Genomic DNA, 26,179 nt, shown 5'->3' with positions numbered 1-26,179 from the left:
AGCTCTCTGGGTGCTGGTTTGTTTCTGGGACGGGGTTGGATTTGGAGAAGTAGGGCTTGATTAAAAAGGACTTTGAAAGTTATTGGGAGACGAGTGAAGTCAATATACATGGATGAAATGATAAGCTTTCCAGAGTGCTAACAAATCAGTCAGCAAGCCTGAAGAAAATAGCAGATAATTAATAGAGTCCTAGTTCCCAGAATGCCCAGATCATTAGAGTCTGCCTCCGAGCTTGACAAATACTCCAGCTGAGCCTACAATTATAGGCTTCTTTTGAGCCTGCAAATGAGGTATGCTCTGTGCCTCCACCCACTGGAAACTTAATCCTGCTTTGAGACCTGGTACAGAGTGAAACATTTCTCCACCTGCTTATTCATCTCCCTGGCTAAACAGAACCATATAGAACATGTCTGACCAATCACTATTTGTCTAGGGGATAATGCAGATGGTCCTTTGTATTATTTGTATTTGTAATATATTATTATAAAATATATTTTATAACAACATGCTATATTATAAAATATGTTTTATAACAACATGCTGTATTATAAAATATATTTTATAACATACTATATTATAAAATATACATTTTATAATAACATACTATATTATTATATATTATAACATATAATAAATGTGTGTTATATATAATATACATATATCTTTTGATTGTTATCTTCAGACTTCACCCAAAGTCTGAGGGGGACATCTTTCATTAAATCTTGCCATAGATGTTTACTAGTTGGGTGGCCTTAGGCAAAGCACTTAACCTTCTCAGACTCAGTTTCCTTATTTGTTAGAACAAAAATGGGGGTAGCTAGGTATCAAGGTAGATAGAATACCAAGCCTGGAGTTAGAAAGACTCAAACCAAGTTCAAATCTGGCCTTATTGGCTGTGTGACCCCAGGAAAATCATTTAACCTTGTTTCCTGCCATCTCTAAGCCTGGTGCTCAATCCACTGAGCCACCTAGCTGACCTTAGTTTGTGTTCTTTTTAAAGAGATGAGGGAGGGACAGCTAGGTAATACAATCCCTATTTTTTTTTTGTAGGCAAAGGACCCTTAGTAGTTTAATTTTTAACAAGTCGGACATTTTCATTTTGAATTTTACCTGTGAAAGGAATTAATATGGGATTGATAGCTTTTATTACAACTACAGAGAACATTTATTTATCACACTAGGGAGGACCTAGGTTCAAATCTGGCCTCTAAAGACACTTCCTAGCTGTGTGGCCCTGGACAAGTCACTTAACCCCCATTGCCTAGCCCTTAACTCTCTTCTGCCTTAGAACCAATACATAGTATTGATTCTAAGCTGGAAGGTAAGGGTAAAAAAAAAGAGATAGAGACAGACACACACACACATACACAAGAGGGCAGCAAGGAAAAGAGGAGGGGGAGAGAGAGAGAGAGAGAGAAGGAGTGGGAGAGAGGGAAGGAGAAACAGACAGAAAGAGAGGGATGGAGAGACAGAAAGGGAAAGACAGAAAGAGAGGGAGGAAAAGACAGAAAGACAGAGAAAAAGTGAGACAGAAAGGGAGGGAGGGAAAGATAGAAAGGCAGAGGAGAGAGAGACACACAGAGAAAGGGAGGGAGGGAGAGAGACAGAGAAAGAGAGAGACAAGGGATGTGTGTGTATTCCAGTGTCTTTACCAAGAAAATCCCAAATGGGGTAACAGAGTCAAATGTGACTGAGATGACAATAACAACAGAAATGGGGCTCATATTCCTAACACCTACATTTCAGGGAGGTGAGACTCACCTGAGATAAACCTGTGTAAGGAGTTATCGAAATGTTAGCTGTTAGCTCCAAAAGCTTCCTCTTTGTGCCCCTCCTTATTCCTGCCCACCCAGGTTCTTTTCAGTCCATTGGCTTTGACCAACGTCCTTGAATTCCCAGTGTCATCCCCATAGGAGTATAGGATGTATCAATAATTTTGTGGAATGAAGGAAGGATTCCTAGCTCATGACAGTGGCAACAAGCTGTGGGAAACCCCTCAGTTCCCTCATCTGAAAAGGATGTTAGAGACCACCTTACCTACCTCACAGGAGTATCTTGAAATGAGTATTTTGAAAACTCTAGAAACACTGAATAAATGTGAGCTATTTTTTTTTAAATTTTGCATCCTCATTGATTAGTTCAGTGCCACGGCATATTGTAAGCCCCTGCTTTGTCCACTGAATGATCTCCTGGCTTTTTTTTTTCCGCTTCTTTACATCTAGTGTGATGTATTGGGATAGATCCAGGGGCTGAGATGCAGAACTTCAATTTTAATTGAACAATTGAAATATTTATTAAATGTCTATGCAGGGCGCTATGCTAAGCTTTGGAGATATTGAGACAAAATATGAAATTGTGTCTGTTTTCAACAAATCTATATTCTTGGAGGTGGAGCGAGGCAGTGTAGCTTGTCTTGGGAAAACAGCTTGTAAGCAGAAAAGTAGATAAGAAGGAAATACAAAGTAATTTCAGGGGAGTTGAACATTAGAATATTAACAATGAAAAGAAACCAAGAAAGGCCTCAAAGAGGAGGTAGCCTCTGAACTGAATCTGTTTTTTTTTTTAACTTTCTGTCTTGGAATCATTACTAAGTATTGGTTCCAAGGCATAAGAGTCATAAGGGCCAGGCAATTGGGGTTAAGTGACTTGCCCAGGGTCACACAGCTAGGAAGTATCTGAGGCCAGATTTAAACCCAGGACCCCCCATCCCCAGGCCTGGCACTCTATCCACAGAGCTCCCTAGCTACTACTCCTCTGAACTGAATCTTGAAGGGGACTAGGGATTCAAAGAGGCCTTGGATTCCTGGTTCACATAAATACTACCTGTGTGGTCACAGGCCCCACTCTGAGAAATCTCATTTAAGAACTTGATAAACAAGATTATTATATTCTTGGCGGAGGCTAATAATAACATCTTACATTTATTTATATAGTTCTTTTCTCGTAACAAACTTGAGAAAGTGGTTATAATAATAATAGCTAGCACTTATATAGTGATTGAAAGTTTTCAAAATGCTTTACATAAGTTATCTCATTTGATTCAACAACTGGGAGGTAGATGCTATTATTCCTGTTTTATAGGTGAGGAAACTGAGGCAAACAGGGATTAAATGACATGCCCAGCATCACATAGTTTGTAAATTTCTGAAGCCAGATTTGAACATAGACCTTTAGTGTCTGAAGGATCTGTGATTTTTGTCAGGCTAGATGCTTACTCCATCGACAGAAACCCCTCTGGGAATTAGAAGCCCATTTTTGAGAGTGGTCTGGGTAAAAAAAATAAGAATTATGCTTTTAGCTAGCCTCGTTATAAGCTGATGATATTTAGCGAGGCTTACCCAACAGTCAGGTAGTCTATCACTAGGAATATGCCACCAAACCTTCCTTCTTTCTTTCTTTCTTTCTTTCTTTCTTTCTTTCTTTCCTTCCTTCCTTCCTTCCTTCCTTCCTTCCTTCCTTCCTTCCTTCCTTCCTTCCTTCCTTCCTTCCTTCCTTCCTTCCTTCCTTCCTTCCTTCCTTCCTTCCTTCCTTCCTTCCTTCCTTCCTTCCTTCCTTCCTTCCTTCCTTCCTTCCTTCCTTCTTTCTTTCTTTCTTTCTCTCTTTCTCTCTTTCTCTCTCTTTCTCTCTCTTTCTCTCTCTTTTCTCTCTCTTCTCTCTCTTTCTCTCTCTTTCTCTCTCTTTCTCTCTCTTTCTCTCTCTTTCTCTCTCTTCTCTCTCTCTCTCTCTCTCTCTCTCTTTCTTTCTTTCTTTCTTTCTTTCTTTCTTTCTTTCTTTCTTTCTTTCTTTCTTTCTTTCTTTCTTTCTTTCTTTCTTCTTTCTTTCTTTCTGTCAAGTGACTTGTGTGACAAGATCACACAGCTAATAAGAGTCTGAAGCTGATTTGACCTCAAGTGTTCTTTCTCTCCTCAATCTCTCTCTGTCTCTTTCTTTCTCTCTGTCTCCCTCTCTCTCACTGAAAACCTTACCTTCTGTCTTAGAATCAATACTGATAATTGGTTCCAAGGCAAAAGAGTAATAAGGGCTAGGCATTTGGGGTTAAATGACTTGCCCAGGATCCCATAACTAAAAAGTATCTGATTTGAACCCATCTCTTGGCCTGGCTCTCAATCCACTGAGCTACCTAGCTGCTCCCTACCCAAAAGTCTTTCCATCTTGATAGGTGGTACTGGAGCCTATGTTCCATTGGCACGAACTAGAATTAAAATCATTAACATTATAATGATAACAATGATCAATGTTAATATTATACAATTCAAATTTATATTCCTCTTTAAGTTTCACAAGACACATTCCCCATAATGGTATTAGAAAGGGAAGTAGGCATTATTCCCCTCATTTTGAAGATGAGGAAACTGAGGCTTTGGGGAGTAGAGGGAAATTGCCCTTAATCACAGCCAGTGTGCTTTTAGCCCAGCTCTCTTTTTATCCAAGTCCAGAGATTTCTCCCCTCTATACACCACATCTTGGAATTAAGAACACCGCTGATATTGTTATCCCCATTTTACAGATTAAGGAAATAAGGCCAAGGTCCCATATTTACTAAGGGACCAGATCTGGGTCTTCCAGCTCTAAACCAAGGTCTCTTGCTCTTGCTCGATGCTAGAGCCAGCAAAGCCCAGATGAGAAATAGTAGCTTACATTTAGCTCCACAGCCCTCCTTTAGAGTTTTACCCAGAGCTCTGCTGTCCTTGTCATGTACCTGCACACTTGGCTGAGATCAGGAGGCAGAGGCCTCTTCACCCTTAGGATAAGGCTTGATTTAAGTCAATTAAAGGGAATCTCATAAGCTGAGGCTCAGCAGCTTCTCTTGGCCCCTCTGGGTTGAGACTAAGCCTGAAGACAAAGGAAGCTCCATTATCTTGAACACCTATTAAAGAACCAGACTGGGCCATAGCCCACAAAAGGGGGGGTCCTGGGTGCACAGTAGGCCTCGAGCCAGACTCTCCCCCAAGACAGTGGCTCTCTTTGTTCCTAGATCCTTTTGGCAGGGCGATCCACTGAGAGGAAACCTCACTTAGCTTCTCCCCCAGGCATGGCTTCCAGTTTGGTGAACCACACCACAGTGATTATGGTTTGGATTAGGTCCATGTTTGATTGAAGCAGAAAAGGTTGTAATGAAAGCATGAATTCCAGTCTGCTGAGGGCTCCTGAGTGAGAGTTATTTGACAGGCTCTGATGTGGGGATCTTATGGGGGTGGCAAGATTGGGGACCACTGTGGTAAGAAGGAAAATGGTACATTTCAGAGAGATCTCATTAGATAATGGAAAGACTGAATTGAGGCCTGAAGGCTTCAGAAGTAGCTAGAAATACATCAACTAACCAGAGGTAAGTCAGCTTAGAAAAGAATTTTTAAAAAGTGGTTACCAAAGGGGAAATCTGACTAACAGAAAAGATTCTCGTTTTAAAAAAGCATTGTCAGATGAAAGTATATGATTTATCATTTGTTCATTTGAGCATATGTTTTGGGGTTTTGGTTTTATGGGATAATTCATTTTGAAAAATGAATCATATAGAAACATGTATTCATGATAATACATGTATATAACCCAGGAAAAATAAATATCTATTTTAGATGTATATTATATAGTCAAATATATTATTTGTTAATATATAGTTTGTAACATATTATATAATATAAACATATTGTTTTTAATAGTTTATAATATATGACATATTTGTTAAGATATAGTTTATAATATATTATAGAATAAAACATTTGTTTATATATAGTTTATAGCATATAATAAATGTATTATTTTTAATATATACTATATAATAAAACATATTTGTTAATATATAGTTTATAATGTATTATATAATAAAAACATGTTTGCTAATATATTCTATAATAAAACATTTGTTAATATATAGTTTATAATATATAATAAATACATATTTGTCAATATATAGTTTATACTATATAACCTATTATTTTTAATACATAGTTTATAATATATAATAAAACTTTTGTTAATATATAGTTTATAAGATATTCTATAATAAAATGTTTGTTAATATGTAGTTTATAATACATTATATAATAAAACACATTATTCAATATATATTTTATAATATATTATATAATAAAATATTGTGTGTATTTTAAATGTATAATATATTATATAATACAATATATTATTTATTAATATATGGTTTATAATGTATTATAGAAAACATTAATATGTTTCATAATATATTATATAATAAAATATTCTGTTTGTTAACATAGTTTATAATATATGATATATAATAAAATATATTATGTGTTTTATGTTATTGCTCATGTATTATAATATAATAATGCATTGTTGATAATATAAATAGTAAATATACATATGACATAAATCTTTTCTAAAGTATGATATAACATGTATTTTTGAAAAAGAAAGAGGTGCTGGCAGCAATTCCAGGAATATTGAATACTATGGAAGAGTTCAGAGTGTAGAGAAAAGCCTGAGATCCATGTGAATCTTGGGCATCTCTGGGGTGAATAACGTCCATAGGAGTCTGATCTGAGCAGCAACTGAACTGAATGCCAAGTCTGGCTCCCTGTCATTTTTACCGCGAGAATTCCTCTCCAGGTTTTTGTTCTGAGAATGTAGGGTTAGAGAACTGCTGGGAAGGAGGGATGCTGGAGAGAAGCCAGAGAGCAGGCAGGGACTCTAGAAGAGAAGAAGCCTCTGAACCCTTGGGTGGCAGCAGCAAACCCGGGGAGCCTTCTGTTTGGGGTTATTCTAGCCAGTTTTCAACACAGCCCTTTCCCCAGGCGCTTATCCTTCAGCAAGCAGCCCCAGTGTAGTTCTTGCCCAGCTGAGTCTGACTCAGCAGTTTTGAGCTGGTTTCCGATTGGGGAGCACCTCCACCCCCCACCCCGCATTCCTCAGACTCAGATCCATCAGGATTATCCTGTTCCCCTGAAGGGGAGATGTTCAGACTTTCTGCATGTTAGCTTTTGTGTATAATTGGGACCAACTTGTACTGGGGCTCCCTGTGATGAGCCAATGACACCAGAGCCTTCCTCTGCCTCCCTCCTTTCCCCACTGGAGAGCATTCCTGGGAGGTGTTTCCTCAGCATTCCAGACTCAGGCTGCAAAGTGAAATGAGAGTTGCCTCATCTATTAGATTAGACTATTTGGCCCCTAAGGCCCCTTCCAGATCCTAGTCTCTCTGTCTCTCTTCCCCCTCCCTCTGTGTGTATCTCTTCTCTGACTCTCCTTCAGTGTCTCTCTCACCAACCCTTCTCTCTCTCTCTCTCTGCCTCTCTTATGTATATAGGAATAAATCTGTAGAGTTTATTTTATATCTATAATATACATAAATGTATTATGTATATATGTATATAATTTTTTTGAGGCAAACAGTGATTTGCCCAGGCAAGACACTTAACTCTGTTTGCCTCCATTTTCTCATTTGAAAAATTTGCTGCTGGAGTAGAAAATGGTAAAACACTGCAGTATCTCTGCTAAGAAAACCTCAGATGGGATCACATAAAGCTGGTCTGAATTGAAAAGCAATAAAGAAAGGCTATGGTAGAGTGGTACGAGCTCTAAGTTTGGAGTCAGGCAGGAGATTTGAGTTTGACTCCTGCCTCTGACACCTACTTACTCACTTTGTGACTCTGGGTAAGTGATCTCTGGGCCTCAAGAGTTTCTTCATCCATAAAGGAGAATATTATTTGCACTATTTATGTCACAGGGTTATTGTAGAGAATTCAATTTGTACAGGCAGCATATGCAGTGCAAAGAATACAAAATTGGGAGTTATAGGATCTGGGTTCAAATCCTTGTGTTTCTAGAACATCCCTTTTGGGGAAGGACCTCAGACCAGCCATCACTGATGCCTGAGACTTCACTGCTCTGCTCCCCGCCTTCTTTTTAGGGCCTGTTTTCTCTGTGCTATTTTCCTCCATTAGAATATAAGCTCCTGGAAAGTTTTATTGTTGTGGTTGTGATTTTTCAGTCATGTCTGTCTCTTTGTGACCTCCATTTGGGGTTTTCTTGGCAGAGATCCTAGAGTTTGCCGTTTTCTTCTCCAGCTCAATGATGAGGAAACTGAGGCAAACAGGGTTAAGGGACTTGCCCAGGGCCACACAGCTAGTAAGTCTCTGAGGCCAGATTTGAATTTAAGATGAATCTTCCTCACTCCAAGCCAGGCCTGACTCTAATCACTTCCCACCTAGTGCTCTTTCTTGAAGGTAGGAACTGTCATTATTTTTGCTAGAATTTGTATCCCTAGAGCTTCAGCCCAGTGCCTGGTATATAGTAAGGGCTTAACAAATGCTTATTAACTAACTCTGCTTCTCTAGGCCTCAGTTCCTTATCTATAAAATGAGGGAGTTGTGCTAGATGACCTTGGAGGGCTCATAGATCTGTATTATATGAGTTATCCTTGGGAAATTTATAATCAGTTGCAAAAATGATACCAAGCATAAGTCAGACAACTTAGATTTGAATGATAGCTGGGTCTCTTTGTTCCTGTGAAACTTTAGAAAGTTCTTTCCCAATCTCCTGTCTTCAGTTTCTTCTGCTGGGAAGGATCTTCAGAGTTCCCAAGGCCTCCTTCCAATTCTGATAGCCTAAGAGGCTACAAAACAGTATGTATTAGTGCTCAGTTGAATGGGTCCACTCCTAATTGCTTTAGGAATTCTCCAGAGAGAGAAGAATGGGGAGTTGTAAAGGCTCCGTGGAGGCCCAAGGACCTGGACTTGACTATTCTTGCCCTACCTGGGGCATAGCAGTAAGTGGTTAGCTCCTTTTTGGTCCTCACACCTCACTGGGCACAGCCCAGTTCAATTGTTTTGTGCTCTCTTGGTTCCAGTCTGACCCTCATGGCCTGGGCTTATGGTCTGCTTGTGTTCTGGTGTTCCTGGAAGGGAGCTGTTGCCTGTAACCACATGCCCTTTCCCCCATAGAGCAGAGCCAGTGGCAAAGTTTTTACATAACTTTTGGCCTCTGCTTCCAGAGCAAGGGAGGAGAGGTGAAAACATCTCTTAGTGCTCAAACTTTGCTAGACTTAATTTTATCTGCAGTCAGCCTTGCCCAACATTCAAGGCCTTCCCAGATCAAAACAACCTTGAGTGACAGGATAAAAATCCCAGAGCCTTTTCAGTTTCAGGGTCAGGAAGTTTGACTCATCCTGATCTACCCAAATATAGGGCTTCAAAGGTTCACAAACAAGACTAGAGTCTGATAGGTTTTCATAAGAGCTGAAGACTTCCTTTTGTCTTCTTTCTTTTCTAGCTCTAGTCACAAAGTCAGCCTTTCCTAGTGTGGCAATCTGTTGAGGGAGGGAAGGAAGGAGGAAAGGGATTAATTTCCCACCCAGTGTAAGGAATTTGACATAATCAAGGCAGTTGCTAAGGGTTGGATGATATTTGTCAAGTGTGCCTGGACAAGTTACTCTGGCAGTGGGAAATCTGGAGCCAAACCCCTCACAGTAGGATCATGTTCCTCCATGAGGTGGGGAGGGCCTGATGAAACCTTTATTCTTTTTCTCTGCACTGCTGTGGATTCCCTGACTGCAGAGGGAGTCAGTACATTTCTTGACAGAGCATGGAAGAGAGAGGGAAGGAGGGAATAAGCATTTATAGAGCACCTACTATGTGCCAAGCACAAAAGCTTTTTACAAATATGGTCTAATTTGATTCTCACTCCAAACCTGTAAGATAGGTGCTATTATCCTCATTTAAAGATAAGGTAACTGAGGCAAACAAGTTAAATGACTTGCCCAGGGTCACACAGATAGTGTCTGAACTTGGATCTTTTGGGGAAAGAGACAAATAACATACTCTATCTCTTGTGCCAGACACTCCTAGGAGGTTTAAATATTTATCAAGATCCTACTATGGGCAAGGCACTGTGCTAGGCACCAGGAATACCCTAGGGATCAGTGCTCAACCCTATTCTTTTTTTCCCCCTTCAAATCCTTACCTTCTATCATAGAAACAATACTGTGTATTGGTTCCAAGGCAATGGGGGTTAAATGACTTGCCCAGGGTCACACAGCTAGGAAGTATTTGAGGCCAGATTTAAACCTAGGACCAATTCTGTTTTAAAAAACAAAAACTTGTTTATCAATAGTTTAGATAAAGAAGGGCAAGCTTAGCAAATTTGCAGATGCTATAAAACTGCAAGGTATAGTGAATGCATGAGATTTCAGAGCTAGCCTTCAAAAGGCTTTTGACCTGCTGGAACATTGGCATGAATCTAGGGAGAAGCAATTCACTACATACACAAAGAAGCTCTTGTGTATAAGTTCAAGATGGTGGAGACATGATTATACATTTGAAAAAGAGCTGGAGGTTCTGGTAGACTGTCACTCAATGTAAGTCAACCATATGTTTTAACAGTGGGGGAAAAACACTAATTAGATCTTGGGCTTCAGAAAGTGAGGCATAACTTCCAGGAACAAATCTGAAGTATCTTCTTCAGTTCTGGGCTGACATTAATGAGCATAAGGGTTGCAGAGGAAGGTAACCAGAAAGGTGAAGAGTCTTAAATCCATGGTGAGGATTAGGGAAGGGACCAAACAGACTTCATTTGGAGAGGGGAAGACCAAGGGGGGCAATGATGGCTGCCCTCCACTATCCAAAGAGATATCATGCACAAGAGGGATAAGACATGTTTCTATTTGACCCCAGAGAACAAAACCGGGAGCAATGGGTAGAAGTTACCAAGCGAGAAATTTAGATTTGATTTCAGGAAAAAGTTCTTAGTTCTTATTGCTGTTCAAAGGGAGGTTGGTCTTCTTAGGGAGGCATTTGCTTCCCCCTCCTAAGAAGTCTTCAAGAAGAGACAAGAGAACCACTTATCTGGCTTGTTATCATGGGGATTCTTTTTGTCTCACACTTTGGGTTCCTCTAGCTGGCTGCTGAAGTCTCTCCCAACTCTCAATCTGTGATTTTGGGGATACAAAGTCAAAAAAACCTGCCCTTATTCTCTGGAGGGAAAAGAAGTCCATATAGAATGAACGGATAATTAAGTATTTATTAAGTGCTATATTGCATATTTATTATTATAGAAATTAATATGATTTCATTTTATTAATTTCTTATTATTGTTGTGTTTTAAAACCCTTACCTACCATCTCCCAATACTGTGTATTTGCTTCCAAGACAGAAGAGCAATAAAGGCTAGGCAATGGTGGTTAAGTGATTTGTTTAGGGTCATACTGATAGGAAGTATCACCCATCTACCCAGGACCACCCATCTATAGGCCTGCCCCTCAGGTGTCCCTTATTTATAAAACATTACCTTACATCTTAGAATTAATACTATATATTGGTGCTAAGGCAGAAGAGTGGTAAGGGTTAGGCAGTGGGAGTCCAGTGACTTGCCCAGTGTTACTAATATTAATTTATTAGGGGCTGAAGGTCTGTGCTAAGTACCGGAATTCACATTCTAGTTGGAGAATTCAGCATCTATAGAGGGGTTTGGCTGCAGGATGGATAGAGAGCCTCAGTGGTCCTCTGGATACAGTGGAAGGTCAAATATCTAAATCAAGGGATTTTTAGGGTGCTTCTGAAGGGCAGATGGCAATGCTAGCAGAGTGGGGGTGGGAGCAGAGGAACAGGGATGGGTCTGGAGGACATGGCAGCAAGGCAGATACTAAGGCCTGGTTTTCATCCACCTTGCTACAAGTATACATATAAATAAATACAAAGTATACACAAAGTAATTTCTTTTTGTTAAAAAAAGTTGTTGGGACCTGGATTGAGAGTCAGGCCTAGAGATGGGAGGTCCCAGGTTCAAATCTAGCCTCAGACACTTCCTAACTGTGTGACCCTGGGCAAGTCACTTAACCCCCACTGCCTAGTCCTTACCACTCTTCTGTCTTGGAACCAATACACAGTATTGATTCTAAGATGGAAGGTAAGGGTTTAAAAAAATTGTTTTCAAACAAAAATCAGCCTTCCCTTTCCCATCTACTAGCACTGAGAAAACAAGAAAAAACAAAGTCCCCTATTATAAACATGAACAGCTGAACAAAACTAATTTATACATAGGCTACATCAATAAAAAGAATAACACCTCAGTCCCCACTCTTGAGTCCATCATCTCTCAGGAGGTCGGAAACTAGTTTTATCTTCAGTCCTCTGCAATTGTGCTTGGCCATTGTGTTGATGAGAGTTTCTAAGATTGTTTCAAAGTTGATTGTTTTAACAATTTTGTGATATAAATTATTCTCCTGGGTCTGCTCACTTTACTCTGTATCAGTTCATTAAAAAATCTTCCCGAGGTCCCGAGGTTTCTCTGAAACCATCCCCTTCATCATTTCTTATGGCGCAATAGTATTCCTCCTTTAAATTCATTCATATGCCATAATTTATTCAGCCATTCACCAATTGATGGGCATGCTCCATAAAGCAATTTTTTAAACCCTTACCTTCCATCTTGGAGTCAATACTGTGTATTGGCTCCAAGGCAGAAGAGTGGTAAGGGCTAGGCAATGGGGGTCAAGTGACTTGCCCAGGGTCACACAGCTGGGAAGTGTCTGAGGCCAGATTTGACTAGGACCTTCCATTTGTAGGCCTTGCTCTCAATCCACTGAGCCACCCAGTTGCCCCCCATAAAGCAATTAAAAAAAAAACTACCTTTTGTCTTAGAAGCCATAATAAGTATCAAGCCTGAGGCAGAAGAGTGAGAAAGGCGAGGTAATTGGAGTTAAGGGACTTGCCTAGGGAAAGGCAAGGAGGGACAAACTAGGAAGTATCTGAAGTTAGATTTGAACCTGGGACCTCCTGACTCCATTGTACTACCTAGTTGATCCCACAAAGCACTTTCAATAGGGAAAGGATAATAACAATGGGGGAAGGGGAAAGAATAGGAAAAATATCATGGAGAAGATACCACTTGATCTATATTTTGAAGGAGGACACAGGTAAGGAGAGAGCATATTCAGGACATGGGGTAGGGGTAACATACTAAACATTTAGAAGGGCCAGTTCAATTAGAATGAAGAGGGTGCTAAGAGTAGGAAATGAGACCAGAAAGGTAAGTGGGAGGAAGGCCATTGAGGCCTTAAAATGTAAAGCAGAGGAATTATTTGGTCTCTGGTTAACTGACTACTCAAGTCATCAGAGCCCTGGTCAGAGGTCTAGTTTGGTCACATGCAACTCTTTGTGACCCCATTTGGGAATGTCTTGGCAGAAATACTGAGTGATTTGCCATCTCCTTCTCCAGTTTATTTATTTACAGAGAGGAAACTGAAACAAATAGAGTTAAGTGACTAGCTGAGGGTCACACAGTCAGTAAGTGTCAGAGGCTGGATTTGAACTCGTGAAGATGAATTTTCCTGATTCCAGACCCAGTGCTTTTATTCATTCTGCCATATAGCTGCCCCTGGGTCAGCAGGATTCTGCCTTCACATTTCAGATCCTAAAGCAGGATTATATTTCTAGGCTCCCCTTGAACTTAGTACATATTCTCAATTTGCAGGTTAGTCAGTCCACAGTACTAGGGATGCTCCTCACTTGTCCTATTTCCCAAAGGCTACATATCCTCTTGTTAGTTGCAGACTGGCAATAGCCTGTGAATGCTTTGGAACAATCATTAGATTTGAAATCAAGAGGAACTAGGTTCAAATTCCAGTTCTGCTAATAATTACTTGGTTCACTTTGGACTAATTATTTTACTTCCCCAGGCCTCGTGTCTTCTCTATAGTGTCTATAAAGCAAGAAGGTTAGGCTAAATCATCATCCTTCTGACTCCAGTTTTGTATGGTTTGGCTTAAGCTTTAACACTGGTTCCTGAGGCACATGCTTGTTGTTAACCAAGGTTGCAAGGAGGATCAAACAAAATATTTGTAATGAGTTTAGCTTTTCCCTACAGTAGATGCCTTACAACATGCATGTTTCCTTCATGCTTCTTTTTATCATCCCATTAGTCTTAAAGGCAGCTAGGTGGTACAGTGGCTAGAGTGCTGGGCTAACAATCAGAGAGAACCAAGTTTAAATCTGACTTCTGATGTGTGATAATCACTCAAAACCTATTTCAATATTATTCATTTTGAAATCATCTTTTCAAGACCAAAACCCCAAGTCATATACCCATATAAACAAGTGATAAATCATATGTTTTTCTTCTGTGTCTCTTCCAATAGTTCTTTCTCTTGATATGGATAACATTCTTTCTCATAAGTCCCTTGAGATTGTCCTGGATCATTGAATTGCTATTAATGCTTGGATCAATTCACAACTCTACCAGCAGTTGTAAAATTGGACTTGAACTCTGGACTTCAATCCCCACAATTCCTTGCTCCTTCCCCAAAATGCTTTGTAATCTCACGGAAAATCTAAGGTGGGTGAGATCAAGAAGGTATTTAAGCTGATTACAAAGGCTTTGGGCTTTTTGGACTTCCGTTTTGGAGCAGAGGCGTCTCTTCCATGATGTGAGGTTATTTTGTCTAGGCCTCTGGCCTAGGCACATGTTTCTTACTTGTATATTCTTTAATCCTTAATCCTTAATAAACCTCTAAAAAATATAATACTCCTTGCAGAGAGAAACTAATTTCTACCTGCCTCAGTCTCCCCATATTCCTAAATTTTAACTGTTACAAATGGCGACCACGAAGGGATGAGGACTTCTCAAATTTTTTAGCCTAGATAATGAATTTTTTAAGCCAGTTTCTCCAAGATGCCTTTTTAGAAAACTATCTTGATCAGCTCCTGCCTGAGGCCTTCTCCGGCTCCTGCTCCTGGCCTCTTACCTGGTGCCTGAGCTCCCGGTCCTGTTTGTCTGCGCTCTGGCTCCCGGCCCTGCCCACCCCTCGGTCTTTCTCTCGTTCACCTGGCCCACCTGATTCAACCAAGATTGCAATCACCTAGTGACCTGCCTGCCCAACAAACCCAGTTCCTTGGAGCAGATCGCTCAGGACTCATTTCTATCAGCTGGTAACAAAACGGGGTATTGGCTCCACGTGGGCAACCTGGGCTCCACGTGGACTGGGGCAGGAGGAGGTATCAGAGCAGGGGAGAGAGAAAAGGGAGAGGAGAAGAAACAGATTTTTTCAAACAGAAACTTAAAAAGCAATGGGCTGTTTAAAAGGATACCTTTTGACTTTTCTGGTAATTTCATTGACTTCACCTGCCTGTCAGGGAGCAGACTCAGCCCAAAGATTCAGCTTTGGAGGGGGCAGCTGGGTGGCTCAATGAACTAAGAGCCAGACATAAAGACATGTGGTCTTGGGTTAAAATCTGGCCTCAGATACTCCCCAGCTGTGGGTCCCTGAGCAGATCCCTTAACCCCCATTGCTTAGCCCTTACCACTCTGCCTTTAGACAATAGACATTTAAATGGATAAACACACCTAAAGAACTTCAAAGAGACTAAAGGATAAATTTTGAGGCATTTCAAACTTCAATGGTTCATAAAAATCTCTGTATTTCTATTGCGTTTTTTGTTTAAGGTTTAACTTTGTGATGTTAAGTTCATATATTCCTGGATTCAATATTCTCTTACATTGAAGGTTGATTGAATTTATTTTGAATGTACTGAGTTTTGAAATTCTGTTGTTTTTCCCCTATAACTATTGAACAAATATTATTGTAATTAAGCCCATATATGAAAAAAACAACCTTTCTATTTTGACTTTGTAAATTATCACATAGATGGACTTCAGAACTGGTTATAATTGTATAACAATCTTTGGAAAATTTAATATGCTAAATATCTCAAATGATTTTAAGGGTTTTTTAAATATGATTTTTGGAATTTTTTTTAACAATCTCTGGTTATTTTTGCCTGCCCCTACCACGAGGTAAGGCCCATTCTAGTAGCTGAAGTGAAATACATTTTATAAACCCCAACCTTCCCACATGTGAATGGAAGTTGGGCAGTTAATCTCAGGGCATTTGTACCCCTGAAAAGCCTCCAAGAAAAAGGAGCACCCCTTTATTTATACTCTTCAGCTCACTACTTTACTTGCACCAGAATGATATATAGATTTCTTGATTATGTTCTTAACCCAAGATGAGTTTTACTTTGTTTAAAAAATATGTTTAAATACCAAGGTTGAAAGATTGCCATGTTTGTAAAAATTGTGACAAATGTCCATCAATTCATAGGTTTTAAAAATGTCATACAGCAACTTATATGGAATATGAAAGTGTGTTTGTTTGCTATTGTAATTAATTGGGCTATTGAGAATTTTGGGGATTTTGATAACTACATATTTGTACTACTGTATTTTTAAAGATGGAAAAATTGTTAACCTTGTTCAATTCATTTGCCTTCTACTCACAGTGAGCATGGCCAGATATTAAGAGGAAATGGATCTATTTTATATTTTCTTAGCTGACACAGAGTGTCAAGGATTATAAGCTATATTTTTGAATTTTTAAAGACTTTTATTATATTTTTCTTGCATGTGCAATATACGATTTGTTTTTTTTTATTATTTTTTCTCTCCTTTTTATATTTGAAGCACATATCACCAACATTAAGATTTTCTTTAACCTTTTGACTTTTCAGTGCTACAAGTTTAAGATACATTTGCTAATGCATGCCCTAAAAAGCTTGTGACTATAAAAACGATGTCACTAATTATTTAAATAAATTATGGGACTTTGCTTAATGATTCTGTCTGATTCCAGGACAAGATATACACAACAGGGCCATTGCACAGAGCCAAAGAAAAGCCAATCCAGGGTGGATTGATGTACTTCTAGGCCAATACAAAGGTTTTGAACCTAGTGTGAGACTTGGGGTTGTGACACTTGACTTATGTTAAGATGTAGGCCTTCCTTGTGTCCACACTCACTCTGAAGATACTCAAAGACGAGTATCCCCAAACTTAGCTCCTACTTGGCTTCTATAATCTGGTCCCTTTCTTTTCTGCCTCTCATAGTGTGGTAACTTTCTGTAGTCCTGGCTACTGACTGGGTAAATGCATCATTGCTTAGATCATTTTGATTGGGCCCTGATTCAAGGACCTGTTATAGATTTATTTTTCTTTTACTTGGAATTTTTACATATAAAACTTTGATAGTCTGTATTTTCATCCAGAAATTTTTTTCTTTTCTTTTTGATTTTTCTGATATCTTTTTAATTTCTCTTACCAATTGATTCATATACCTCAGCCATGCATCCCTAAGTGATTCTGTATTTGTCAATCACCCTCTTAATGGAGGGAATGTAAAAAATATCATTATTTAAATTGCAAAGTTTAAATTCCTTTTGAGAAGAATTTTAGGTAAAGAAGATGCTACCTCTCTGAATCCGGAACTAAACTGTTGGAGAAGCCACCATGAAGAATCCTCCCCACAAGTTGCACAAAATTGAACTTTGGGTGTAGTTGATTGAACATTTATTTGTATGTATACTTTTATGCCAAAGGGGACTGCCCCCTAACTGGCTTTTTGTCAATGTGTTTCAGCAATTATTGGTTTTGTTCTTTTCTTTCTCTTATCCTCAAAATATTGTAATCTTTAAATTGATTATGTTTTTATTATCCTTTGGGGAAGGACTTCTTCCCAGAGGATCAAATGGGGGGATGTAAAATTGGACTTGAACTCTGGACTTCAATCCCCACAATTCCTTGCTCCACTTCCCCAAAATGCTTTGTAATCTCTTGGAAATTCTAAGGTGGGCAAGATCGAGAAGGTATTTAAGCTGATTACAAAGGCTTTTGGCTTTTTGGACTTCCGTTTTGGAGCAGAGGCGTCTCTTCCATGATGTGAGATTATTTTGTCTAGGCCTCTGGCCTAGGCACATGTTTCTTACTTGTATATTCTTTAATCCTTAATCCTTAATCATACTCCTTGCAGAGAGAAACTAATTTCTACCTGCCTCAGTCCCCCCATATTCCTAAATTTTAACTGTTACATAGTGCATTAGTGTCCCAATTTTGCCACATCCCCTCCAATATTTATTACTTTCCTTTGCTGTCATAATAGCTAATCTGCTAGGTGTGAGGTGGTACTCTCAGAGTTGTTTCAATTTGCATTTCTCTAATCAGGAGAGATTTGGAACACTTTTTCATATGATTATTGATAGTTTTTATTTCTTCATCTGAAGACTATTAAGGTTAAAATTTAGGGTTGAGACTGAATATATTTTTTAGTGGTCGCCAGGGATTTAAATTCTAAATCCCAATGAAATATCTGTCAGAATGGAATTTTATGGTGGTTTGTTTACCATAGAAGGAAGAAGTTAAGAATGAGGAAGAAATAGGGAAAAGGGAAGAAGATCTGCTCCAGCCTGATCTGAGCCAGGGGGAGTTCAGAGACGTCAGCCAAAGGGCCTTCCCAGAAGATTAAATCTAGTTCAACTTCCAGCCATAAGGCCTCCTCCAAGATAAGGGAGACTAGTGTCTCCAGGAAGAGCCAAGGAAAGGGGAGTCAGCCTTAACACTCACCATATGGTCATCTAAGGGAAGCAGTCTCAGGTCCCCCACTAGAGCTCCTCCAAGTCAACTTCCACGGCCAAAGTCCCTCTCCCAGAAAGTGACGCGAATATAAAGGCAGTTCTTTACATCACTTCCTGTGTCTCACATGTACCAATGGTGGCTTAAACTTGGCTTTGGACAGCCCAGGGGGTCAGCCAGTTGTTTCTGATTTGTCACTTGCTAGCATACGTGGGTCATAGAACTTCCTCCCCCACACTCAATCCTTAAGTGGGGGTGTATACATTCCTTGTTGCTAAAATTCTAAAGACTAAGCAGGGTGGAGTAAATCTAAAATTCACAAAACTGCCTATTCATATCCTTTGATCATTTGTCAATTGGGGAATGGTTTGATTTCTTGTAAATTTGACTTCATTCCTTATATATGAAAAATTAGACCTTTGTCAGAGAAATTTGTTATAAAAACTTTTCCCCAGTTTTTTATTTCCCCTCCTAGTTTTGGTTGCATTGGTTTCATTTGTACAAAACATTTTTAATTTAATATAATCAAAATTATTCATTTTACATCTTGTAGTGTTCTTTATCTCTTGCTTGGTCTTAAATTCTTCCCTTCCTCATAGATCTGATGGCTATACTATTCCACATTCACTTTAAAAAAAAATAAAACCAACTTACTATTTTATTTGCTAATTAGGTATTGAGTGATAAGTTTTATGGTTTAGGTATCTGCCAGGCATAGTTACATGTACTTTTGTAGTATTAGAGGTCAAAGCCTCCTTTAAAAGAAAACTTAGTAGCTTTATTTTTAACATAATTTTTGAAGACAATGGTGAGAATAGACTGCCAACATCAATTACTGTGAACTTCAATAGTCACTTAGAAAATAATCTTGTTCTGAATGTGAATTATTTAACTGAGACATAAACTGATAGTATGGGAATTGATAGCATCACTATTTTTATTGAACTTACCTTGGTATAGGGTGTGATCTAAACATAATTTTTTCCATATTGTTTTCTAGCAGTTTTTGTCAGATAGAGAGTTCTTGTCCCAAAAGCTGGGATCTTTGGGTTTATTGAACACTAGTTTGCTGAGGTCATTTACCCTTGGTCTATTCTATTGATTCCCCCTTCTGTCTCTTAGCCAGTACCAGATTGTTTTGATGATCACTGCTTTATAGTACAATTTATGATCTGGTTCTGCTAAACCAAGGATGGTGGATCTTTTTAAGCTCTGGAGTTCAAAGTTATGGTGGGTTGTGCCGATCCTGTACCTGAACTGTTTGGCATCCCTGAGGCCTAGCTAAGGTTGTCTAAGGAGGGTTGGAAGGTTGCAAATAGATGATTAAATCTGTTTCTGGACTCATCAATAGTCGTCTTACTAACTGGGTGATGGGGAAATGTGGTTAAAAAAAAATACAGTGACCACAAGTGCATTTGAGAGCACGTTGTCTGATCTATGTCTTGTAGTGTCGGTGCCTATTGGCCAAGATATTTCTGGCTAGGGCCTATATCCTGGGGCTGCTAGAACAACTAGGATGGGAGGGGGAGGCTATTTGCAGCCACCCAGGGGCTCTATCCTATAAGAGAAGCAGAATGCGGGAACAGGAAGAGAGTCCTTTGCCAAGGCTCTAGATGAAAACTATTTAATTAAATGCTTCTAGATGTTAGGCAGCATGGCATGTCACAGTCACCCAATTCTGTGGCCTTCCCTTTTCCACTAGGTCCTTGATGAGATTTCTGGTGCCGTAGTTACTTAGGTGAAATGTAAGCATGGAATAAATATATTGACCAACTAGCTATTTTTCCCCTTCCCCTAACAGCCTGGCCCCAAAGCTTGTGTTCAACAGAGTGAATGGGAGGAGGCCACTGGCCACAACGCAGTCAATCATGGCCACAGAGGAGAGCTACACGCTTGCCCACGAGGAGAATGTCCGATTTGTGTACGAAGGTAAGAACCCCAGGCCATCCTTGGGGAGCCCCAGGGACAGGAAGATGAGAGTTGCTTCTGCATTAGGGGAAAATAAGACATGGGCTATCATAGCTGGAAGAGACCTCAGAAAATATCCTTATTTCACCGAAGAGAAAACTTGGGCCTAGGGAGAGAAAGTGACTTCCCTGGACAAAGAAGGCAGAGACAACCCATTTTTACTCACCCGGGTGCTGCCCCTTTCTCCAGCACATTTACATTTCTTGCTGGGTTTATCTCAGATAAATGATAGGAATTAATCTGTGCTCTTTGAATTCACTCTATTAACAAAGGGAGACACTCTAGAAGCATGTTGGGAGGCAGGGCTAGGCTAAGTTGAGTAATGTACCATGTGGATGCTACCCATAGTTGCTTTTTGTTATTAAAGGAGCATGCATGGTTCACATTGCAAAGGAATCCAGTTGTGGTGGGGAAAATGGGGTCATTCTGCTCTGGTCCCTTTCTCTACCCAAGCATGGTTGGGTTGGGTAAAGGCTGGAAGGGTTCCCTGCCAGGTTGGCATCTCCATCCATCATGCTTCTATCTTGCAGCCTGGCAACAGGTGGAGCAGCAGTTGGTGGGGAGCCAGGCAGGTGAGAGTGGACCCAGGCCCGTGCAGTATGTGGAGAAGACACCTAACCCTGGGTTGCAAAGTAAGTGACCTCTGCCCTCAACAGTCCCTGGCCACTGGTTCTTTCCACTTTGGCCCCTGTGGTGACAAAACCAACTCTGGGTTCAAGATAGTCTAGGTTCATGGCCATACTCAGGAAGGAGAGGCTGGGCCACTGGGGCCTCTTATGGCCTTGTGGTGGAATGAGCTGAGAAAGAATTAAGAGTCTGGCTAGACTGTCTCTGTGGCATCAATTCACTTGGCGACAGATTCCAAGTCACTTCAAGCCCTTTCGGGGCATTACTCAACACCAAGCACCTGTTGGTCAAGGACATGCCTGAAGTGAAATTTCTTTTCCGTCCTGCCTGGTTTCTTTCCAGCTTGAGGTCTCAAGCCTAGTTATGTGTCTCAGTTCTGGATTTATGAGCAATTTATGAATTGAAAGGGCTTATCCTATTAATTCTTTGGGGAGGTATGCCATTGGTTTTTCCCCTTCTTTGAATGGACGTGAAGCCTTGCCCAGAATAGTCATAATTAACAATAGCATGCTTACAAGGAATTTTCTTCATCATGACCCTGGGAGGAATTATTACTCAAAGGCCCAGAAAGATGAAGTGATTTGCCATATTGCTCACATATACAGGAACCAGAACATAAATTCAGATCTGATTATAAACCAATGTTTTAGGTGCCACAACAAATAAAATAGAAGCGAGGTGTACCCAGGATCGCCCACAGTGAGTCAGGAGCCAACCTGGGCTAAAATCCAAGAGCCTGGAAGCGAGACTGAGTTAAATTAGTTTTCAGATGTGTATTTTCCAGGTCAGACAGAATTTCCTCCCTTTCTCTCCACAGACTTTGTACCCATTGACTTGGATGAATGGTGGGCACAGCAGTTTCTTGCTGGGATTAACAATTGCTCCTAAAAAGCTGCATTGGGAGGAGAGTTGCCTATAGTCCAGGGGCCATTGACCTGTTGACCCAGAGCAGGCAACACCAACAGAAGAGGACCACTGCCTCCCAAGCCAACCCCCTTGCCTGGGGGATGGGGCAGGCACCTGCCATCCCAGAAGTGCCAGAATTTGGACATTTGGAACTGCTGCAGCCTCTGGCCAGGTTATCTGGGTGCTACATGTAGTTCTAGGGGGAGCAGAGGCCTGCTTGGCCCCTCCTACCTTGACTTTGCTCCTGCCAGTTGAGCCCTGTGGGAAGCCCATGTGGAGCTGAGGTACAGATTTCCAAGCCAATAAAGAATTTAAACCTGCCTGTTCTTGTGCTGTCCTAGAGATGGTATACTCTGTATGTGTGTGTGTGTGTGTGTTGGGGGAGGAGAGGGAAGAGAGTAAATAGTTCTCTTTAAAACCAGGCATTCCTAACATTTTGGGAGTCATAGATTCCTCTGGTAGTTGAGTGAAGCCTATGGATCCCCTTTTCAGTAAAATGTTTTCAAATAATTGAAGAAATGCAAAATTTCAGTTATAGACTAATGGAAATAGAGACGTAATTTTTTCCTCTGAGTCCATAACCCCCTTGAAATCTATGAACCCCAACTTCAGAACCCCTGCTTTGGAATCAGGAAGCAATTGGCCATCTTGCTGCCTGAGGGTTCTCCAGCATTTCCCACTTTCTCAACCTCCAGCCACCTCCTGAGCATGGGGGCCCTCTAGCCTGGAATATAGATGATGTATATTGTAGAACAGGGCAGATTGAGGAAGGGCTTGTCTTGCCTTTCCTTCTTTAGGGTGGAGGAAGTTCCTTATGACTTCCCAAGCAAGGTGCTTATCACCAGCCTTTATTTCCCTTCCCCTCCCTCTCTCAGGGAAGTGGAGTAGTAGCAAGGTCCCAGCTACCACAGCGGCTGGATAAAGCCAAGACCCAGAGATGTCTTTTTCTCCATGGCCAGATTTGGTGATGGTCTATCTAGTTGCCCTGGTTTGTTTGTCTGTCTCTATTTTATTTTTTAATCCCTTACCTTCTGTCTCGGAATCATTGATTCCAAGACAGAAGAGTGGTAAGGGCTAGGCAATGGGGGTTAAGTGACTTGCCCAGGGTCACACAGCTTGGAAGTGTCTGAGGCCAGATTTGAACCCAGGATCTCCCATCTCTAGGCCTGACTCTCAATCCACTGAGCTACTCAGCTGCCTGTCTGTCTCTCTTTAAAACTCTTACTTTCCATTGTAGAAACAATGCTATGTATTGGTTCTAAGGCAGAAAAGTGAGGAGGGCTAGGCAGTGACTTGCCCAGGAAGCCACCTAGCTGTTCCCCCAGTCTCTCTTTTATTATTCACTTGCCTCTCCTCTTAAGATGGCTGATGGGATCTATTCTGTGTTTGCCAAGTACATTTTCCATTCACCTTCTGCACAAAACTAGGGATTGGGCTTCAAGAGACTTGCAGAATGGCTCCTTTTTAGGAGTCCTAGAAGGAAACCCTGTGCTTTCAGCTTCCATTTCTATAATACTTTAGAATTATAAAGTATTTTTTTCACAGTCACGTGAGTATTATAATCCCATTTTTACAGATGGAGAAACTGAAACTGAGAGGCTCTGATTTGCCTATCTATAGTCAAGTAAGCCAGCAGATGTTGGAGCAGAGATTTTAACCAAGATCTTCAAAGCCTTCTTCCTTCATATTTCTTTGGTTTGCTAGGAACAAAGCCTTTTGAATAATTCTGACTTCTCCCCTGTCCATCTCACCTTCAACAAAAGTCAAATCAAGGCAAACATAGATACCCCTAGCCCAAAACAAACAAATTAACAGTCCCTTCTCTCAAGAACCTCACAGTCTAATGGGGAGACAGCATTCAAATAACAATTTACAAATGAGATACAGACAGGATAATCTCAGCAGGAGAACACTTTAAAATTTTATGGTCAGGTAGACATGGGAGGTCTTGGGTTTGTTGACTTTGAAATAACACAGAACCACCAAAGTGGTCAAAAGAACCACTCTTTAATCAGGAATAGAGACAGGTTCATACTCCGGCTGTCACACAGAGCTCAACATCAACTGCCCCACAGGGCCCGCACCTTGGGGACTCTGGGAACTGGTATCCATTTGGGGGAAGGCACCCTGCAAAATGCCAGCTCCATGCCTACTCTGCCCTGGGAGAAAACACTGTGCTAAGTGCCAACTCCAAAGAGAAATGCAACTTGGTGAGGTCTCTTATACCCTCTGGAGAATTTGCTAAGGTAAGCCACAGAGACAAACAGATTGCAAACCTCTTTGCAGCCAGCCTCAGGGGTATCACCTAGGGGTCAGCTATATCATGTCAAAGGCAAGGGCCAAACTCAAGAGCTGGGCTCCTGAGAGGAGACAACAATTAGGGAAGCCTCCAAAACAAATAAAAGGCACTTAACATTAGCTATGTCCACAAATCCCACCTACCCTAAAGGTTCCCAAACAGCTCTAAAGTCCATAGTTCAACCCCAAAACAGAGGTGCTTGGCATAGAGGTTTCTCAAAGGGCAGAGTTAAACTGAGTCATCCAAATTTCTCATTGACAGGTTCAAATGTGAACTCAGACACTTCCAGCTGTGTGATCCAGGGCAATTCACTTAATACCCCTTGCCTGGCCCTTACACAGTATTGATTTAAAGATGGAAGGTAAAGGTTTAAAAAAAAAAGTTCATGATTCCATGCTAGTTCTCAAGTTGGTCTAGTACCTACCTCAGCATGAAGTTTTATTGGACCTCTACCATCTTTGAATCCAACTAAGCCACCTTTCTCGTTTCTAAATCCTTTCTAACCTCAGATTTATTTGACCTGACTTTCCATTAACTCTGGAGATAAAAAGTCAGGGAATTGAATAGTTAAGGTATGTTTTGGCCTCTAGCTTAGTTACATCTAACTCCCTGTTAGGTAGCTGGAGGTGAACTGTGAAGTAGCAAAATTGGTAAAGCATCCTACTCCAGACTACCTTCCCCTCTTCTTCACATACCACATGCCTCTTTTCCCCATTTATGTTGTGCCCTCCTCAGGCCTGACCTTCCAGATAAGGAGGAGTCTGGAAGTACAGTCTCTCCCCTGCCAAGAAAAATTTCCCTGCTTGTGTCCCTAAGATCTTTGCTTTCCAAGGACGGGCCAGTCTTAGACGCTCTATGTGAATGGTTACTAATATGTTCATGATGGAGGAGGGCTGGCTCATACTCCTGCCCCACCTGCCTAGGTAACAGGCTTTCCAAACATGAAGTTTTAATGAAATATTTGGGAAAAAAATGAGGGGCCCTCATTATACTCCATTTCTTTTTAAATCTGGCCTGGCCTTGAACATTTGGGAAAGATGGGAAGGATTGCTAAGCGGGAAATCTTATTGACCTATGAGGAAAGGAAGTATGGTGGTGCCTTCCAGTTGTTCAATTGTAATCCTGTGCAAGTGATTATAGTCACCTGGATTGGAGGAAGGCACCAACCAGAGTCCAGGGTCAGAACCTTGCACTGGGACAACTGAGGGATGATAGCCCACAAAGCTCTGTAGTGCCATCTAGGGGTTGACGGAGGCAATGCTCTGAAAGGTGGCACTGGCTCTAAGTATGGCGCATTTGGGGTCAAGCTTAAAGGCTGAAAAGTCATCACAAAATCTCTGTGTGGGGAGAAACCTGGGAGGTTATCTAATCCAACAACTATCTAATTATAACATCTCCAAATGCAAACTTCTGTTCTCACAAAAAGGCCTAGTTCACTGACAGCTAGATTGTGGAAGACTTTAAATATATAGTATAGAATATAATACTAGCTAAAATTTATACAGTTCTTACTATGTTCCAAGCACTTTGCCAAGATCTTTATAATTATCTCATTTCATTCTTAAAATAGAAAAATCAACATTGGGATGAAGGTGCTATTAATTATCCCCATTTTACAGGTGTGAGAAGTTTGGACCCAAATCCTAAGCTTTTTTAATTGATTTTATTTATGAGTAGCTAAAGTTTAACTAGAACTTTAAACATTTTACTTATTTTGATTTGCCTGGAAGAAACTGAATTTCTTAATTTTAATGAATTATAAGAAGTGAAGGGATTTATTGGGATTTCCAGGGGCATAGGATGTCTTTAAACCATAGATTCCCCTATTTAATTATTATTATTTTTTAAACCCTTACCTTCTATCTTAGAATCAATACTATATATTGGTTCTAAAGAGTGGTAAGGTCTGGGCAATGGAGGTTAAGTGACTTGCTCTGCAGTCACACAGCTATGGAGTACTGAGGTCAATTTGAACCCAGGACCTCCCATCTCTAGGCCTGGCTCCCAATCCACTGA

General features: G+C 40.5%; 1 protein-coding gene across 1 annotated transcript in view; it reads left to right on the top strand.

The window, feature by feature from the left end:
* Positions 1-22,184, top strand: part of MCRIP2 (MAPK regulated corepressor interacting protein 2) — a 29,444-nt gene extending 7,260 nt beyond the window's left edge. The window contains exons 3-5 of the mRNA XM_001365385.4: positions 20,165-20,292; positions 20,862-20,963; positions 21,776-22,184. Coding sequence (XP_001365422.2) covers positions 20,165-20,292; positions 20,862-20,963; positions 21,776-21,846 — 301 coding nt within the window. The 3' untranslated portion in view covers positions 21,847-22,184. The remainder of the gene's footprint in view (positions 1-20,164; positions 20,293-20,861; positions 20,964-21,775) is intronic.
* The last annotated feature ends 3,995 nt before the right edge of the window (positions 22,185-26,179 follow it).

This window comes from Monodelphis domestica, chromosome 7, assembly GCF_027887165.1.
Source record: "Monodelphis domestica isolate mMonDom1 chromosome 7, mMonDom1.pri, whole genome shotgun sequence".
NCBI classification, from domain to species: domain Eukaryota; kingdom Metazoa; phylum Chordata; class Mammalia; order Didelphimorphia; family Didelphidae; genus Monodelphis; species Monodelphis domestica.
This window is presented reverse-complemented; position numbering and strand designations above follow the sequence as displayed.